The sequence below is a fragment of the Haemaphysalis longicornis genome, unplaced genomic scaffold (genome assembly GCF_048455015.1).
Source record: "Haemaphysalis longicornis isolate Haplotype H1 unplaced genomic scaffold, Haemaphysalis longicornis Haplotype H1 scaffold_27, whole genome shotgun sequence".
NCBI classification, from domain to species: Eukaryota; Metazoa; Arthropoda; class Arachnida; order Ixodida; family Ixodidae; genus Haemaphysalis; species Haemaphysalis longicornis.
In genome coordinates, this window is record NW_027526325.1 from 920,574 (window position 1) to 940,116 (window position 19,543).

At 55.4% G+C, this 19,543-nt stretch overlaps 1 protein-coding gene across 6 annotated transcripts in view; it reads right to left on the reverse strand.

Annotated features, from left to right (window-relative positions):
• The window catches only part of LOC144172923 (lysine-specific demethylase 4B-like), a 131,803-nt gene that overhangs the window by 27,023 nt on the left and 85,237 nt on the right, over window positions 1–19,543 (reverse strand). For all 6 annotated transcript variants that reach the window (XM_077701518.1, XM_077701522.1, XM_077701520.1 and 3 more), the window contains 4 exons: window positions 16,465–16,875; window positions 14,846–14,922; window positions 14,542–14,706; window positions 9,357–9,755 (listed from right to left, as the gene is read on the reverse strand). In XM_077701518.1, the coding sequence (XP_077557644.1) occupies window positions 9,357–9,755; window positions 14,542–14,706; window positions 14,846–14,922; window positions 16,465–16,875 (1,052 nt within the window). The remainder of the gene's footprint in view (window positions 1–9,356; window positions 9,756–14,541; window positions 14,707–14,845; window positions 14,923–16,464; window positions 16,876–19,543) is intronic.

Below are 19,543 nucleotides of genomic sequence, written 5' to 3' on the forward strand. Positions count from 1 at the left end.
ACACGATGCGCAGAGTGAAGTTCAGGACGCTACATGCGTTTGGTGCGCGGAAGCGTTCCATGAAGCTCGTTCGCATGGCCAAGAAGAAGGTGGCGCAGAGCGTCGCTGACGAGGGTGTCCGCGCTTCCACCGACGCATCTCCTGCCCTGTCTGTACAAGACTTCGATGCTGCGAGTGTGTCTGGCGTCTCGAGCGCATCGACCTCAGCGACCGCAGCCTCCATCTCCGGTCTCGCATCAACTTCAACAAGTGGGAACGTGTCGCGTACAGTTCACTTGGAGACACATTTCCTGACACGCGAGGAGGTCGAGGCAGCGAACAGACCACGTGCTGCTGTTCAAGCCGAACTTGGAGCTATGCCGGCGACCCAGAGGAAAATCCAAGCCCCAGAGCCCTACCCTGTGCCTGCCATCGTTACTGGTGAAGGTGGGAAGTTTCGCTTAGCGCAAATGCAAATAGTCCTTGGGTACCTGATGCCCGTGGAGCAGCATTTTCATGGATTGCTGTCGAGACAGCACTGCATGAAGCCATGTTGAGGTACAATGCGGGCTGCTACAGAGCTACTCGAGAAATATCCGCGTCTGTGGGGCTCATCACACCAGGCCATCTAGCCCTACAGTGAGCTGCTGAAAAAGACGCCCTGCGCATGAACAAGGCCAGCAAACGAAAGCAGGAGAAGATGGAAAAGCAACACAGGAGGAAGACAGTGCACCAAGACCCCTCTAGCTATGCTGCGGGGTCCTTTTAGAAGTGAAAATGAGTACACAAACTTTGAAGGCCGTTTTCTCAAAATGAACTTTTTCCCTTTTGTGACTGCTTATCCCAGTGATATCTCAAGAAGTGCTTGTCAGATTTGCATCCAGTTTTCTTTATTCTGTTCCTTAAAAAATTTCCGAGGGCAAGACAAGCCAGTTTTCTGAAAATTTTTCTCCTGATTTTGTAAAAAATCAAAACAAAATCATGTTTGCACATTTGATCAGCAACACTTTAGTGCTGTGCTAAAACTTTTCTGGTGAAAATTTTAGAAAACGGGCTTTGTCTTGCCCTGAGGTACATATTCAGGAATAACCATAATTAATTTCATAGTCGCCGCACGCTTGGCTAATTCTCCAGGACTGGGATAAGAAGCCCATACAAACCACCGTGGTATACCCTCATAACTTGAGAACTAACCTCCGCAGCTCAATGAAACTTCACACTTTTTCTAGTGTTGATGCTATAACAATACCCTGAAAATTTCATTCCGATATCTCAAGAAACAAAAAACTTAACCTTCAAGGGTAGCCTCCCCCCTTAAAAAGCGCGAGGAGTTAGTCTACGTGGATGCAGCCGAATACAAAGCGCAGGATGCCTTTGCAATTGCAGCCGTCGATAGCAAACTCAAGCACATCGCCGCAGCCACTGCTTATAGCAGGCGGCCAGAAGAAGCGGAAGAGGCTGCAGTTTCTGCTGAAATCACAAGTACCAAGGCAAAATTTATCTTCAGCGACTCCAAAACAGCTGCGCATAATTTTGTGAAGGAAGAAGAAAATTCACAAACCGGCATCTCAAATTCTACAGTGTAGACCATTTATAACTTAACCGCTTATAGTGCGGGACCGGATATAACGCGGGTTTTTGTGACCACTGGCTCACCTCCCATAGGACTCAATGCATAAGCATACTGCTTAGAATGCGGCTGGCCAAAGCACAATACCGTTTATAGTGCGGTTTTCTGGCGGGACTGCTGATCGACCGGCGCAGCTGGGGCATCGTTTTAGCGTAGCAAAAGAAAAAAGAAAGGATCAAATCGGCCATCTGACGCAGCACGCACCCCTTGCTCTCCTCTAACTTCGACACACAAGAAAAAAAAAACAGGCACCCTTTAGTTCACGCATACGTGATAACCACAACTGACCTTGCTTGACGCACCTAGGAAGATAGGGACCCCCGTCCTGTCTGCGCGCGGCAAGTTGTTTCTATTAAGCGTGAGCCGCATGGCCCATTTTCGCACACGACTCGTGCACGCCGGCATTGTGCCTGCATTTTTTTCAAGCTCGGGTCGACGATCGCTCGCAGTGGCTTCTTCGCGTGCCAGTGGGAGGAGCCTGATGACTTGCACCAATGGGGAGACGCGCACCACATGGCGGGAAATCCGGAACGCTCCGACCAGCCGGCTGTTTAGGCCTACCACCGCGCTGTTTTTTGGTGGGCGCTTCTCACAAGCGACGTGGATGGCAGTTTATATTCCTCTTTTCGCCCATATTATCGGCTCTTTTCTTGTGTGAGCATCCTGGCTTGTGCCTCGTGCGGCATTTGAGCGAGCAATTAGAAGCGGTCGCTGGAGCTGCCTGCACCACTTCGCAGCCAGGGCCGACGCCAATTGTAACCGGGCCGGCGTTGCCGCGCCTGCGGCGTGCACTGCATGGTTTTTGCGAGAAGAAATCGCTCCATGCAGTTGACACTTTAGAACCTTGTGCAGACAAGCCACCGCTGCTTCCCTTTCCGAACAAGCGATCCGCGCGAAGCCGAAGAGTTCCACCACGAGTACGCTGCGCTGATAGCAGCCGCCTTCGGCATCGTGAACACAAGGTGGGGTAAAAAAAGAAAAATTCCGCTGGTGTTCTTACCACGTTCTGCGGCATCTGTTCATAAATGTTAAAACTCGGCCACGATCCTCCAAAACACAAACACAACGGAAGTTCAAGCCGTGCTCGCTGTTTGTAAGACCGTGCTTGCAATGTGTAAGACCCTGCAGCAGCCGCTGATGTGGAAAAAAAAAAAATTCCCCCGCATTTCCCCGAGGCGGAGAATGTGAAAGTGCGAATGCACGGTTGTCAGCCCGCTTGTGGCGCTTGCGCTCGGCCCCCGCAGCCCACCGCCTCGCCGCCTCCTCTTCCATCTCTTCCATCGGGTTTGTAGTATCACGTGTACACCACGCAGTTATCAAGCCGCTATAACGCCGCTGAGTCGCCAACGCACGCCGCTGACGACGTAGTTTGAATGCGTTAAAGATATAAGGCGCGTCACTAACACTGATATCACCGTCGCGTCCGTGGCTTGGTCGGTAGAGCGTCGCGCTGCGGCCGCAAAGTCCTCGGATCGAAACCTGGCGCCGAATGCTGTTTCTTTTTTAAATATAGAGGAGCACTGCGGACGCCGCCGCCGCCGCCGGCGGTGGATGGTTTGGGGTCGCTTATAAAGTGCATTCGCACTTAAAAGCCTTTGCTATGAACTGCCATGCGTTTGAGTGATGATAAATAAAGGATGACTTGAAAGGTAGGTTGCGATGTGGTTAGGCTCGCGCATGTTTTGCTTATGGTGCGGTACCGCTCACTGATCTCCACTTAGTTGCTGGATGGCGGGCGCGCGCACGGCCACCGGAAGCTCAACGGCTCGTCCCGGAAGTCGGGCGTCTGCTACACTTCTCAACCGCTGATCAGCGTCCCCATTGGCGCATTTTGGCATTTTGTTCTTACTTTATTGCATTTTGGCTATACAGATCGCGTTCAGATCGCATCGAAACATGCGACGTTAATATGAAGCAGAATTTAATTTCGAAGGAGAACGAAAATGTAACTTGGGTCTTGGTTTGAGAGGAGACGACGCAGCTCTAATAGGATTTATGCTAGAAATTTATGCTAGGGATTTATGCTAGAAAGAAAACAACGTGGGCACGACGTCAGGCTGTAGCCGAGTTTGTGCGCCCGTCCTGTCAAAACAGTTGTCAATAAAGTGGTCACTGCAGAGCCTGCTGCCTGGGGGTGGAGCCCATTTGTCCCTTCTCAATACCCTAGTTACACGGGCACAGTTAACCACGGTTAAGCGAACCGCGGTTCGACAAAACCGCAGTTTGCTACGTTACACGACAGACGAAACTGCGGTTACGTCACTAACCATGGTTAACGCAAACTCAGCTTGGCCACCTCAGTTTGGTCACGCTAACCGCAGTTTCCGCAGCCGCAGTGCTCAAAATCGCACAAGTCAGTTCGGACGCAAGTGGCGGCGCATCAGCGGAAGCGAAAAAAAAATCACCTGGCGTTCGGAAGAGACGAAGGTTCTCAAACAGCAGGTGCCCCAAAGCTGTCCCCAAGACGCGCTTGCGTTCTTTTCACCGCTCTCGCAATCAGCGCGACTGCCCGTCAGCAGCGGCTCGTTTCCCGATCCGCCCGATCAACTACGACAAAAGCCGTGCTAAATTTGTAAATTCGCGCGTCGTTCGCCAAAACTGGATATAGCAGGCAATCCTGAAGCGTTTTCAGCACTCGGAAACGATCGGCGCGCGCATCGGCCGTGCCTGCAAACACGCCGGCGCGCATTCCCCGAACCGGCCCAGACCACGGCAGCAACAGCTTATCGCCGCCCTTCGAAATCAATCTGATCGTGGAAAAGAACTTCCACTTGCGAGAAAATGGATGTTAGTGCGGTGAAAAATTGTGCTATGTGGATTGTAATTCGCAGTTGTAAAGGTGTCGGCGGTCAAATATCTACCGCAATGCTAAGCGGAAAGTTCCCCACCCCGAGCAGACCTAAGCAAACCAAGCCGGTTGCGAGCTGTTGGGGAAGCCCCGCCGCGCGCGAGTGCGTTGCGCGCGTTGCGTTTGGGTCAGAAGCGACTGCTTTAACGATACTTTTTTTGTCTACACAGGTTCTCTTAATGTTTTTTTATCGTGAATTTATTTGTGTGGTAATTTATTTTTGTTACGCTCACAATCAAGTGACCGCGGTCACCAAACTTGCAATTTCGCGTGTAACAGCCAAAACCGCAGTTTGCGATAACCGCAGTTAAACTTCACTGCAGTTACTTTCGCCATGTAACTTAGGGTGTAAGTTTGCCACCCAACGCTGGTATAAATCCGGCTTAGAGCGAGGGAATCTGCCTAACAAGAGCTAGCCGCAGCTTAAAAACGACACTGATGTGACATTTGTGTTTCGCTGCGTATCACGCACGTCGTACAGAATATTGTAATACTTCCAAGTGGAACGTCTTCCCAGACGACTACTCTGGTCTGCTTGTGCAGTTGACGGCGCAACAAGCAGGAATTTTTAGCGGAATGTGTGCGAAACCAGCCCATGTGTAGCATGCGCTATGCTGGAACGGCCCGACTTCCGGGACGAGCGCTCGAACTTCCGGCGGCCGTGCGCCGAAGAGCTCGAAGCGCCATCCAGCAAGTCTAGTGGAGATCAGTGGTACTGCTTATAGTGTGGATTTGAATCACCTGGGTGTGGAAAAGGGGCGTGGTCATCGCGCGTCAGTGCTCGTCAAGGAAGAATGCGTGCCACTCGTAATTGCTCTGCATGAGCGTTTGGTTTTTGTTATCAGGGCACGACACTCAACGATCTTCAATCATCATGTTTGCACTCTGACAGGAGTACCGCATTTACTCGCATAATGAACCCACTCGCGTAATGAACCCTCCCTCCACTTTTCTTCTCAAGAATTTACTTTTTTGTCACTTTGAATAAAAAATGCAGCGGGGATATGTTTTTATCTCACCATGGCTGCTGATGCTGTAGACGGTCGCAGTAACTTGCTATCGCGCCACAGTACACGCATAAATGCCAAAAACGCATTCCAACAAAAAGAAATCGCAACAGTAGCCGGAGACGTGCGCGGGAATGCTGTGGCTCAATTTAAAAATTGCGCGCTTGTGGGGCGCCACCTGCTGAACGCAAAACAAACCTTGCGCCATAAAAACGTTGCGGCATGCGAAAAAAGCACAAAACGCACTCCGCACTTTGCACTCCTTTCCTGCTCTTTGCCGTTCTGGCTGGTTTTGGCGTTGTGCGAAAAAAGCACTAAACGTTGTGGGAAACCCAGAGTCCTGGCGCGTTCCCCCCTCCTCGCCGCCCGCCGCCGAGGCGAGGGGGGAAGACTCCTTCTCTCCCCTCGGCTACGTCGCTCCCGCCTCGGCGCAGGCGTGTTGTGGCGGCGGTGGCCGCGTGGCGATCGCTCGTCACGAGACCGGCTCTTCGGGGCCCCGGTGGGCCGGTCTCGGTGCGCGGGACGAAGGAAGGGTCTCTTGGGTTCGAGCGGGCAACGAGGAGAGACGTGAGTATCGGAGATCCGGCTTTCCTCTTCCTTTGTCTACCCCCTTTGCGCCTGCCTCCTGATCCTCACCGGACGGCTGGGTCGGGACGAGCGAGGAGTCGACTACGTTATGGGTGGAGCGCCAATAAACGCGAGTTTGGCCGTTTCGTCGTGTTTGTGTGTTCCCTGCTGCTCTCTGCCGCTACGCCGGTCGGCGGTCCGTGGCGGAGTTCAGCCGAGCTAGCCTTGCGGACGGAACCCTGGTCCCCACAACGTACCCTGCGCTCCTCTACTCTAGCTGTTCCACGATGTCGCCATTACGCTCCGTGGTTTTTCTTCTCAGTTGTGCTGCCACCTTTTTTTTGGTCTCCTGGCGAGCTCCGTACGATGGGCCAGTACATGAGCTACACATCCGGTTTTAAACTGAAGGTGGAGCAGCATGCTTTGATGCCCATGGAAACCGCGCGGCTGGGCCGCACTTCAGTGTTGACTCAGCGCGTGTACGCTACGGGCGAAAACAAGAGGTTTTTGGGCAGTGAACAAGGCCCGCCAAAAAAAGGCAAGTTTCCGGGTATGAGAAAAGAAGTTTTGGAGTGCCTTGGCGGCACGGAAGACGGTGCGCTGTGGGCTGACTAGGAATGTGATTCCGCTAGCCATTTCAGTGAGGAGGACAGCTCCCTGTTGAGTACGGGGCCACTGGCATGTTCAGAATAAGAAAAGAAAATCCATTATATAATCACCCAGGTGTTTTTACGAAAATGGTAAGGCTCTTGGCAACTTTATTGGGTAGAATTTCAACTTTAAAACAATCTGTTGCAATTTTTTCCCGCATAATGAACCCTCCCCCCACATCCATGTCGAATTTTCTGGAAAAAAAGTGGGTTCATTACGCGAAATACGGTAATCCAAGAAAAAGGCTGAAAATGTCAAGTGCCTCTTTGCAAAGCTACTTTATGATTTTAGGCAGTTCTATTGCCTTGGCGCACGTTGTTCGTGTGGTAGTTCTACTTACCACAGGACCATTCACCAACAGTTCACAACCGTTTCCGTTTCGTTTCTGCATCGCGAAATTCACATTGGCGCTGCTACGCCTTCAAGGCTACCTGCCATAGCGCCGCGAGCGTCCGCGACTGATCCTCGCACAAAAGCATGCCGCTCCTGATTTCACCCAACCCTAACCAGATTTCTGCGATAAGAACTTCCGGTACAAGTCCGACAAAAAGCGCTTCAAACCGGCCTTACACACTGCCAGCTGTTCGCCAGCCAGTACGAGGGTATCTCCGGGGGTCTAGTGTTGCTGCTTAGTTGAACTGTCTAGGCGAATGAAGTCACCGATAAGTTTTTGTACTGTTGTTTCCTTCCAAAACTGTTAGGTAGCGCTGCAATGGAGGAGGCTCGTTGTGCTGATCTTTTTTATCGCACAACAGCTACTCGGCCAAAGTTTGCAGGGCACGATCCTATCTAGCACATCGCACCTCGTTCCTGCAAGCAAGGCTACAAGAGCGAGTCAGAAGATGATACTAAAGCTCAACTTTATGCTTTGAGAGATAACTGACTGTGAACGTCAACAAGCATCAACCACGGAGTTCTGTTTTCAACTTCATGCATGTTTTCCGCATCGCCTGCTTGTCCCAAGCATTGTGCTGGCTGTAAATGCGAGGTCAGCCATTGACAGGATGTTTTACATCATGTGCAGACAAATGGGTGCCTCTGACAATGCCACACCGCCAGATTTCTTCCAGGGGAGCACCCGAAATACAGTAGAATCTCGATGATACGATTCTGGGTGATACGAATTTCGGGATGATACGAATTTCTGAAAAGTCCCGGCAAAATTGCATTGTTTGCAATGGGAAAAATTTCGGCTGCTACGAACGGACCTGCGCGGCCCGGCGGATGATACGAACGAGCCGGCGAGGCTCCCGACTGCCGAACAAGCAAGTGACGGCTCTCTCCATTTGTGACTCTTCTTTCTCCAGAAACGGCCGGGCAGTTGTTTTCTGCTCGCGAAAACGCGCCCCGCACGCCCCATGCGCGCTGCGAAACCTCTCGCACGCTGCGCGCGCCACGGCCGGCGGCGGCAACATGGCGGCGGCTTCGGCCGCGAAGTGGCACGGCCGCTTGAGTGACTGCTTCTAGCCGCTCTTTAAAATGCAGGTCAAGGCAGACACGAAGTTTCTTGTGCAGTAAAGGAGCTGATAACGTTGGCGAAAACGGTACTATAAAACACCATCCGCGCCGCTAGTGAAAGCGCCCATAAAATATCTGCCGGAGTGCTAAGCCTAAACATTTCGGGCGGAGCGAACGGGCTGTCTCGAGCGTTTCGCAAGTCGTCAGCGTCTTTTTCTGACCGAGGTAGGAGATACCGCGGGCGCGAAATCGTCAATGCGGCCGCGAAAATACAGCGCGCGCAAAGCCGAGGCGTGCGAATCGCGTGCCAAAACGCCCCATGCGGTTCACGCTTGACTGTTGCGGCGTGTAGCGAGCTTGGACACCGGGAGTGAGGAGACAAGCGCGAAGCTAGGCGAAGCGTCACGCGCTCCAGAAAGGACTGCTTTGTGACGTGGGGGTTTAAAAAAAAGCAGAAAAAATCACGGATTTGTTCATGCTAAAGTAAGAAAAGAAATAAACGAAAACTTTTTTCAGCGCTCAATTTTTTGGTCTGTGTTGGTTCATACGAATTTCGGATGATACGAATATTTTTCGCGGTCCCGCGAGATTCGTATCATCGAGATTCTACTGTAGCACCTTTTAAAATGGAGGTTGGGCTTCACCGCATAGCACGAGCACCACTTGTGCTAACATTGTTTTTTATATCTGAAAAACTGTTCTGCGCAAGTCGAGATTTTCTATAGGGCATGTTTTTGAATTGTTTCCCTACTAAATGTATATTCTAATTTTTTTTCTACTACCGGTTTATTATTTTTTTCAACAACCTGACAAAAATTCTGATTTTGATATTTTTTTTCGCAACTATGATACATGAAAACATTTTAAAAACTGGTGTTGTTAGAAAGGCCGTTAAATAGTCTGCATTTTGTGTTGCTGCAATTAGTGCCAAACCAACTTTTCTAGCAGAAAAAAAAATGTTTTCTTGGACTTCTAAAAACCGGTCAATTTTCCTGCGGTCACGGAAGAGTTAACAAATAGGCCAGTGCCAAGCAATGTCACACTCCCTGTACATGAGAGTGCGAGCACTTGTTTACGATTTCAGGTTTCAGACTCGGAGCTAACCCTAGCTCACTGCCCATTCGTCGGGGACTGCTTACCCGCCTCCGCAGACAACGGGCTGTGCAGTGCCCTCGCTGCAGCGGCGAAGAGGGCTCGCGCTCGACCCTGCACTCACCACGACGTCGGAGGGCCGCAGGTTGTCGCAGGACGAGTTGTCCTCAAAGTCGACCGCGTAGAAGTCCTGGCTGCGGCTCTCGACCACCTGCCCCCAGTAGTAGCGGCCGTTCTTGTGCTTGGCCACCACGCGGCTGCCCACGGCCACGGGCGGCGGCGGCGGCCGTTGCCCCGGCCCGGCGTCCGGCCGGCTGCCTGCGGCCACCGGGGGGTTCAGGTGCTTGGTGCACTTGACGAAGACGGGCAAGGGCCAGTCGGCGGTGAGGAAGGCCACGCCTGCCGCATGGGCGCACGTCACGTGGAAGGCCGTCGTGCACTTGCCCAGCGTGCACTGGATGCAGGCGCCCGAGTCCCGCAGGGAGCCCAGCCGGTCCCGCAGCTTGTGGCAGTACGTGCAGCGCTGCCGAGAGGGAGGGGGAGGAAGACCGCTCAGACCGCTGCACGGGCAGGCCGACGTGCGGACGCAGCCGAACCCGCACAGTCGCGGGCGAAAAACAGCGCAACGAAGCGGGGCACAAGGAGGGCGAGAGGGTTGGCAAACACGGCCGGCCCGCCCTCGCACCTAAGCGAGGCGTGCAGCCTGCGAAGCGTGGCCCCCTCAGCAGCACCTCGTGCCCCGCACAAATCGCTCGACAACCCTCACTCTTGGCCTAAGGAGCTGTAGCAGCATTGCCACAGACGACAAAGCCCCACTCTGAGGGCCACTGCGCGAGAGCGTTTGGCCACGCACGGCTGCCTCCTGTGCTGAACACGCGTGCTGTCCGTGGCCTCCCTGTTGTTCTCACTGCCTCGTGCTGCCACATGGCTGACGGCAAGCACAACGCTGTGGATGCCTAGCTCCGAGCCGCCGCTGCAGATGGCAGCCATCGAACATCCTCCGCCGCACTTTCGCTGCAGCTTCCCCAGCACTGGCCCGAGCACGCACAGCCCTGGCTCGCCCAGGTAAACAGCCGCTTCGCCATAGCGCACATCACGTCGCAGAGCACCAAATTCAATCACTTCGTCTCTGCGCCGCCTCCTGAGATCGCAACGGAGCTTTGCGACCTCATTGTTTCACCGCCGGCGACCGCCCCATTTGAGACCCTGACGAGTGAACTCATCAAGCGGACGACAATGTCGGAACAGCGACGGTTGCAGCGTCTACAATCTGAATAACTCGGTGATCGCAAACCCTCACAGCTACTACGTCGCCTTCAACAGCTCCTTGGAGAAAAGGAAGTGGCGTTCGATCGAGCTTTGCGTCGAGAGCTTTTTCTTCGACGCCTGCCCACCTCCGTCCGCATGGTGCTGGCGACCGCAAGCAGTTTATCCCTTTTGCAGCTGGCCCAACCTGTCGACTCCGTCATGGACGCATCCACTCCTGTCGAACGCTCAGTGTTGCACTCCCGGAACATTCCAGGCCCACTAAAGCAGCTCCGAATACGCAGTCTTCACCTGTGCTGCAGGGCCTGCACGAGGTATTCCACATTGAGATCACCAAGCTATCCGATCAAATCGCCGCTCTCTCAGCCCGACGCCAGCACTCCCCGTTGTGCGGGCCCTCCTGTAGCATTGCCGACGACTTTGAAGAAGCATCATTCTGTGACAAGTATGTGGCAGCCCCCGACCCTAATCCTTGCGAACTTCTGTCCCCCTGACAATGCCGACCAGAGATCTTCAAGGCGGGGCAGCAAGTACTTCTCCACGGTAGCAACGGGGTTGATGGTGACCTTGAAGTCCCGCCTTGCTTGAGGACTGACACGATGGGAGCGGTCCACTCCGACGACTTGACGGGCACCAGGATGTCCTCTTGCTGCAACCATTGCAGCTCCGGGGTGACCCCGTCCTTCAGGGCGAACGGCAGCGGGCGCGGCTTGAAAAACCGAGGCCGGGCTCCCTCCGGTACATGGATGATCGCTGCTGTGCCAGTGAATGTGCCCACCCCTGGCTGGAACAGGGCCTTGAACTTGGTCAGGAGGCCTGGGACGTCTTTTACCACATGCACTGACTGCTTCCTGGTACTCCGGACCAGCAGTGTCGGTGACGGCCCCTTGGTCCTCCCTGTCGCCAAGGCAAACGCTGACCTGGGAGAGCTGTCCGGAGTAGCTGCGCAGCATGATGCCCGAAGCCTTGACGGACACCCCAGGGAAGGGGCACTTGAAGAGTTCCCCGACCATGACAACACGCTGGCCTCCGTGTACAGCTCCATGGAGATGGGTTGCCTGCAGACTTCGACGGTCAGCCTATATGATGGCACAGACAACTGAACTATGCCCGTGGGCCACATGTCAAAAATCGGCGGGTCGTCGGCCACGACGTAGGGCCTGGCCGTTCAGGAACCTGAACCTGCTGCTACACGTCCCAGCCGCGTACCCTTGCGCCGGCTTCCTTGGCCGTCGGCTTGAGTGGAACACGTGATCGAGCCAGGCTGCTGCTTCTGCCCGTTTGCCCTCCCCCCTCAGCACGCCCGAGCAATGTGCCCAGTTCTCCCACACACGAAGCACTCCACTAGCGCGAACTCGCACTGCGTGAGGAAGTGGTCACCACGACAACGACTGCACCTGCCATGCCACATCGCCATCTTGTTCACTGCCTCTTCCGTCGAAGGTGAGCAGGCTGCACGGGCTATCTCGCCCACATCCTTGGCCGCAGCATCCATCGCCAAGCACTGCCTTCACGGTGTCGTCTAGCGAGGGGTCAGGAAGCTCACTGCGGGTTCGTTGATGCCGCAGACGAAACCGTCCCGGAGCAGCGAGTCGAGCTGGTCCCCAAAGGCGCAGCCGCTCACCAACCCTCGCAGCACTGCGACGAACTGCCCTAGAGTCTCTCCTTCTCGGCAGCTCCCGTTGTTAAAGCGGAAGCGCTCCATTAACGTGGACGGGGCTGGGCTGAAGTGCGAGCATAGCGTCGCGACCAGCTCACCCAGCGACTTGTCATGCGGCGTGGCCGGTTCGAGGAGGTCGACCAGGAGAGCCAAGTCTGCCAGGAGAACCAGCAAGCCTCGCGCCATGTGGAGATCACCCCCTGGCCGTTCCCAGAGAGACCCTGGTGCCGCCTGCACGTGGAGTTTGGGGGCCCCTTCAAGGGCCACTACTTCCTGGTGGTGGTGGATGCCTTCTCCAAGTGGGTAGAGGTGCTGCCAGTCACCACTCCCTCGGCAGGAGCAACCATTGCGGCGCTGCGGCAAGTCTTTGCAGACCAGGGGTTGCTGGACGTCATGTCCGACAATGGACCTCCTTTCGCCAGCGAGCAGTACCTGGCCTGGCTGACAAAGAACGGAATCCGTCGGACGATGGTTCCGAGGTGCTGCCGAGGGGGTGTGGCACACGGTGAAGGACAAGCTCACGAAGAGCAAGGCACAGGTTGCCCGAGTCCTGTTCCAGTACTGGACCACACCTCACAACGTCATGAGCCGTGCCCCCTGCGAGCTCCTGTTGGGCCACATGGTGAAGACACTGTTGGACGTGCTGCATCCAGACCTCCGGTCCACAGCGCTCCTGAAGCAGCTGAAGCGGAACTTCCGGCCTGATCCACCCTGGTCCGCTGGGCATGTGGTCTCTCCTGCCAGTGCATCACCACTGCTAGTCCGCATGTCAGACGGCACCACATGGCACCGGCATGCTGACCATGTGAGCCTCGCCTGGCAACCTCAGCCGCCCCTTCAGGAAGCCAACCCGCAGGGGAGCAAGCAGCTACACCGGCCGCTGCCAGCACAGCACCAGGGATTGGTGCTACTGGCGCCACTGTGGCGCCACTCGCAAGGCCGACCACTGCAGTACCTTCGGACGGCACGAGTGGCACAGGCACCACCCGATGCTGCTACACCTACATCATCACCTATGCTCAGGCGGAGTGCGAGACTGTGCAGACCACCGGACCATTACTCGCCGGGGTAACAGGTGTAGTTTTGTGTTTGCGTTGGAGAAACAAACTTGCGGTAAGGGGTGTGACAAGTATGTGGTGCCCCCCCGACCCTTATCTCCGTTGTCCGCTAAGTTTGGTGGCCCCGTAAGGCTCGGTAGGCAACACTGTGTTTGGCCCGCCAATAAACAGTCACCGTCCCCACCAGCCCGCCGTGGGTCGTCACTCGGCTGGAGGGCACCGCGACTTTCCCATGTTTACGAATGTGGGCCAAATCGTGACACACACTGAGGATCACTGTGCGAGACTCGTGGCGCGAGCAGTCAGTGCTCCTGGCACTCCCGAGCGTTCGGCCAGGCAGAGCTGCCTTCTGTTCTGAACGTGTGTGTTGTTGTGTGGCTCGGAGTGGTCACTGCCTAGTGCTGCGGCAAGGGAGAAAGCAGGCCCACACTACGAATGCTTGTTATGTGTGCGGAATGCCTTTGCCAAGCCTTCTCATCCAACAGCGGCCACACACCAACATGCCTGGGTAGCCAGGGGTTGTGCAAGCAATCACAAGCTCTGACCCAACTTGCGCTGTGCCCAAATGAAGCCCCACAGCCCCCGGTGCAAGTCATGGGCAAAGGTCAACTTAGACAAACCCAAGAAACGTGGGAAAGTGACTCTGCAGACCTGGCACACTCCAACTGCTTCTGGTTTCCTGCACACCTTAGCTGCGCAGCATCACAAACAAAGCTGACACTTTGTGGGGCAACCCCGCTGACTTGTGAAACCCTTCCCACGACGAGAATAGAGATCTGCAAACAAAGCTGTCCAAAATGAGCCCAGCCAGCAAAATGCTCAACCGGCTGCAGGGCAAGCTACGCAGGCCACCGGTACAACAAAGCTCGGAAATGCCTGTGGCTGCATCCCGTTTGGGCGATGTGCAGCGCTGCTTCGAGGAGAACGCCAGCAATTGGCCATGAGAACTGTTAGTAATGCAATGTGGTTGCTTTGCTTTGCCGGAGACACGACTAGAGCCAGTGTGCGGAAACACAGTGGGGCCGCGCTTGCCCCGCGTCGGCTCAAACATCAACTGGCGCTCGCCCGAGAATGGCGTCGCCGCATGAATTCCGCTGTTCCCACAAAGCAGGCGGCAGCTAGAAGAGCGCAGCAGGAGGCTCCCTCCCCTCGTGCCTGCTCCTGCACGACACACAGCCTACAGCAGGCGCGCAAAAAGGCTCAACCAACGACAGCTTCCCTGTTCAAATGGGGCCTGCACCTGAACACCGAGCGCCCAGCGGCCCACAGCCCGGTGGGCAGCGCCCGCACCCGAGCGCGCCTTCCCCAGCAGCAGCAGCACTCACCAGGCGTGCCCGCTGCGGCGTCACCCCCCGCACGTCGACGGGCGAGCGGGTGCGCGTGTCCACCAGGGTCACCTCGGGCACCAGCAGGGCACACAGCAGGTGCACCCAGCGGCCGTGAGTCGTCGCCTTCAGGGCCCCCCCGCGCAGGGAGCACAGGCAGCACTCCTGCACCAGGGCAGGGCAACAGGAGGACGGGGGAAACACAGCTTCCCGGGGCGCCCCAGGCTTTGCCCCGAGGCATCCGCGTGGACAGGCAGGGAGCGGCTCCCGAGATCTGCCACAGACGAAGGAGCGAGGCACTCACCACGCTGGTGGCCTGCACGCTGCACCGGTCACACTTCCACGACGCCTTGTCCACGGGCAGGGCCACCCCGTAGCAGTCTGCCGGGGAGAGGGGCGCCCACGCTTCAGTCATGCATCCAGGCCACGCCACAACAGCAGCACAAGGCGGCAACGCACGCACCTCTGGCAAGACACAATGGTCTTCCCAGCACCCCTGCACTTTAGCCGACGCAGCCCCTTCGTTTCCCGTCCGGCCCCTGACCACGGCGGTCACTTGACCCTGCGCAGCATTGGTTGCCCCTCCCAGCACCTAACACGGCACACTGATTTCCGCAAATCTCCCCCTTTGACTCTGCACTAAACACACTTGAGGAGAACACGGCTGTTGACCCTTTCCGAGGTTTGTTGTCAGGCCCTGTCACGCCCACCTTGGCTGTCCCAGGTTAAGTTCCGCCGCCTTTCCCACTGCAATGCGCCTGCATTCTTTGCACACATGATGTGCCACCTCTTGAGGGACCAGTGGGATTTTTTGCTGAGGTCTTCTTCTTTTCGCGCTAGGGTGCAGCACGGGCCTTCCGGGTATCGGAGCATTTTCACGCACACTCTGTCCCCCGAGAAGCATGATCGCTTTCTCATGGCATTCATTCTACGGTGGTGCACTTAGCGAAAGCAATGGTGACTTCAGTGAGGAAAAGAACTGCGTGCCTCCGTCAGGTAGTGATGACAGTGATTCGACAGAAGCGATGACAGACCACAACGGCGGTGGAGACAGCACCGTGCGGATGGTAACTCTGTGACCTACGCATTCTGTCGAAAGACAATGAAATGGTGGCGAATGATGTTTTCCCTGGCATCTAGACGTTTCCATTCTCATTAGTTTTACTTACAAGCACACACAGCTGCAGGTATTTTACTGTTCTCCATAAGGACAGCAGTAAAATACCTATAAGGAAAGGCGTCAGACAAGGAGACACAATCTCTCCAATGTTATTCACAGCATGTATACAAGAGATATTCACAACACTGGATTGGGAACAGCCGGGCATAAGGGTTAAGGGAGAATACCTCAGTAACCTCAGATTTGGTGATGACGTTGCCTTGCTAAGTAACTCGGGGAACGAATTGCAAAGCATGCTTTCCGCACTAGACGAACAGAGTAGAACTAGCTGGCGAGGCAGTGGAAGTGGTAAGCAAATATCCAAGTATCATATTTACTCGAATCTAGGCTGACCCCCGAAATCTACAAGGTCAGAAAATAAAAAAAGGCTTGCCTCGAATGTAAGCTGAATGAAAAAAGGCACTGGATTGAAACTAGAAGATGCACTTTATTACGCTTGCTGCGCTTGTCGTAGCATGTTCAATGCTCACTCGTCATTGTCGTGGGCATCACTGTCCTCTTCCCACAATGCACTGCCCTCGCTTCCGTCCAGTGCGTTTGAAATTCTGCACTTACGGAAGGGCCGCACAATTACCTCGACTGGAATTTCGTTCTGGAAATGTAAACAAGTGGTGCCACAACAGCGTGGCAGGGAAACGAGCCACGCGGCGTAGCACGATGCGCGAGCAAAGCACTGCGACTGCCAGTGCAGCAGCCCCCCCCCCCCCCCCCCCCCCCCCCCCCCCCCCCCTTCCTCGACTCACGGGCATGGACGCAGACCGAGCAGCCGGTGCAGACGAGCAGCTCGCTGGCGGCGACCTCCGCGTCGGGGATGTCGGGCAGGCCCCCCTCGGCGCTGCGCTTGACGTCCAGGCCCCCGTTGACGAAGCACAGGGCGGGCATCCACACGGCGCTGGAGGCCGGCAGCTGGGCGGGCTGCCGGGGGCTCTCCTGGCGCGCGTACTGCAGCGGCCGGAAGAGCACGCACAGGGCGCAGTGGGGCTCCAGCGTGGACGCGTGCAGGTTCAGCTGGCGCTCCGCGTACAGGCTGGCCGGCCGGAAGCTCCACAGGTCCACGTACGCCGAGGCCCAGCTGGCGCCGCCCGGGGGAGGGGCAGGGGGCGAGGCCCCTCCACCACTCGCGGGCGGAGGATCCCCGCCTGCCGACGACCACCCTGCAGGGAGACGGCAGCAGAGGCCCCACGACAGGCTGCAGCCCCCTGGCCACCGGCCGGGCCGGGAGAAAAATGCCCCCCTGCACCCGTCACCCCTCCAGACATGGGCCTCTAGCCAAACATGCCGGCACCTTGCCACGGGGCTTCCACTGAGCAAGCGTTACCCCCAACACAAATAGGCAGCTTCCTCACGTGCCTCGCACAACAGCTCCCAACTGACCGGAGTCACTTAAATGTGGCCTCCATTCTAACGTGCACCTCATTTTTGAGAGAGAAAAATAAAAGCGCTGCAGTTTTCTGTCCAGGACAAGCCGTTTATGGGTGCAGGGTTCACTTATTACTGCACCAGGGTTACCCTTGTCACCCTTGAGTTGTGACACACTCCATGGCAGATCATGCTGAAGGGCTACTTTTCCAAACTCACTGGCGAAAAGATATGTACAGTAGGATCACAAAATATACAGTAGAAATATACAGTAGAATCACGAAAAAAAAAAAAAAAACTTTTCTTCGTTTCTTTCTTTTCTTAATTTCGCATGAAGAGTCCCGCAATGTTTTTCTGCTTTTTTTAACCTCCATGTTGCGCCAAGCAGTCCTATCTGGGATTTCGTCTCCTCACTAGCGGTCCCCAAGCCCACTACACGCTGCAACAGCCAAGGCGTGTGTAATGATCAGGAGTCCAACTAGTGTCTCGCACCAGACCTACGACTCGCTCCGTTGCACGTTGCCACAATTGTATTTCCAACACAAAGACAAGACCACGAAAGGAAAGACTGGCGAATAGTTCCCAGCACCCAACACACACAGACGGGCAGTTACGCCAAACACAAGTCTCTGGAGAATGTCCTCTCGGCGTCTCACCAAACCCCAGTCCCGGCTCGGATGTCAGCGTCGGTGACTGGCCGAGACTGCTGAGAAGTTGAGTTCCTCGGGCCTACGCCGCGAGGCAACCGGGCACCAGGGCTGTTTGAGCGCTCCTCCGGACGAAGGACGAGAGGTACGCCGTGTCTTCTCGCCGGCCTGGAGATCCAAGACGCCGGCCCGAACCACTGATCGGGCAGTTTCGGTTACCCGGTCCCCTCTTTCTTCCTCGTCTTCCTCCTCTTCCCACAGCCTGATCCAGCCATCTGACCGTCCTAGGGGTTGGCCACACACGCTTTCCGTTCACCTTACCACAGCGTGAACCGCATGGCGAGTTCTTGCATGCAATTCGTGCGCGTCGACATCGCGCATTTTTCACACCCACATCAACGACTCCGTGCCCTCCACAGCTTCATCCTTGGTCAGGAAATGACGAGCGCAGTAGTGGGAGGAGCCTGGCGACTTGCGCCAATGGCGAAGCATGTGCCTCGAAGCGGCAGTTTCGAAGTGCTCGAGACACCCGGCTGGCTCCGCCAGCGACGTTTAGGCTTACCACCCCGCAGATATTGCATGAGTGCTCTCACTAGCAGCATGGTTGATGTTGTATAGATGGTATTCGTTGAAAACTTGAGCTGTCAATTTCTTCGCTTAGCAGCCTTAGTAACGGCCACAGACATGGCCGATGCACCACGAACATGGTGCGGCTTGGGCCACTGTGCTCGCAAGCCGAAGAAAAAAAAAACACCGGCGTGCGTCGTCTGCTCCGTTTCAACCCGATTCTCAACGGTGGTGTCAACAGTGATGTTCTTAATTGCACTCGCATTGGACTCGAGGCAATACTTTGTGTTAGGTGAGGTAGAGTTTGTTAACGTGCAACACATTCGTGCTTAGCGTGGACAAGTACCGCCATCTTGCGGATCCCGACGTAACGAGTGGCGGCGCACTCACACAGTTGCCTGCATGCGCGCCTCGCCAGTGAATACAAGCAATAGTACCGTTTTGGCCCCCATTGTCAGCTCCCCTGCTGCACAACCAACTTCGTGTGTGCCCTGAGCAACATTTTAACTAGCGGTTAAAAGCGGTCGCTCGAGCGCCCCGCTCCGCTTCGCAGCTGAAGGTGCCGCCATGTTGCCGCCGCCGACCATGCCCTGTGCGACGCGTTTTCGCAAGCAGGGAACAACAGCCCGGCCGTTACTGGAGAAGGAGCGACGAAACGGGGAAAGAGAACCCATACGTCACCGTCGCTTGTGCGCTCGGCAGCCTCCTCGGTTCGTTCGTGTCATCTGCTGCGCCGCGCGGGTCTGTTCGTAACAGCCGAAATTTTGCCCATTGCAAGTAATGCAATTTCTCCGGGACTGATCAGGATCATCCCAAAACTCGTATCACCCAGAACCGTATCACCGAGATTCCACTGCATGTATGTATACTGCAATCAACCCTCGTATCCCTGTTTCAACTTCCCGCCTTGGCCAGCCACTTAGAGGCATCAGCAAGTGACTTGTAGGCAAGCAAGCAAGCCAGATTTGCATACCTGCCAACCTGGCGACATGGAAATTCGTAATAGTCGCAAACTGGGGAAACTAGGGGGCAGTACACTTTAATTTTTAAGTCTAAATGGATGAAAGTTTTGTGGTAAACGTTCTCACATTTTCAGAACCATAAGTGGAAGCCGTAAGTGTTCAAGAGTGATGAGCAGCAACTCCATTCGGCAGGGAAGCAAATTCTTACATGTACGATTTCAAGAACACTTGGTAGTACTCTCACGGCTTCGAGCCCGCCATTGCACTGTGAAGCAACTACTGCGGTC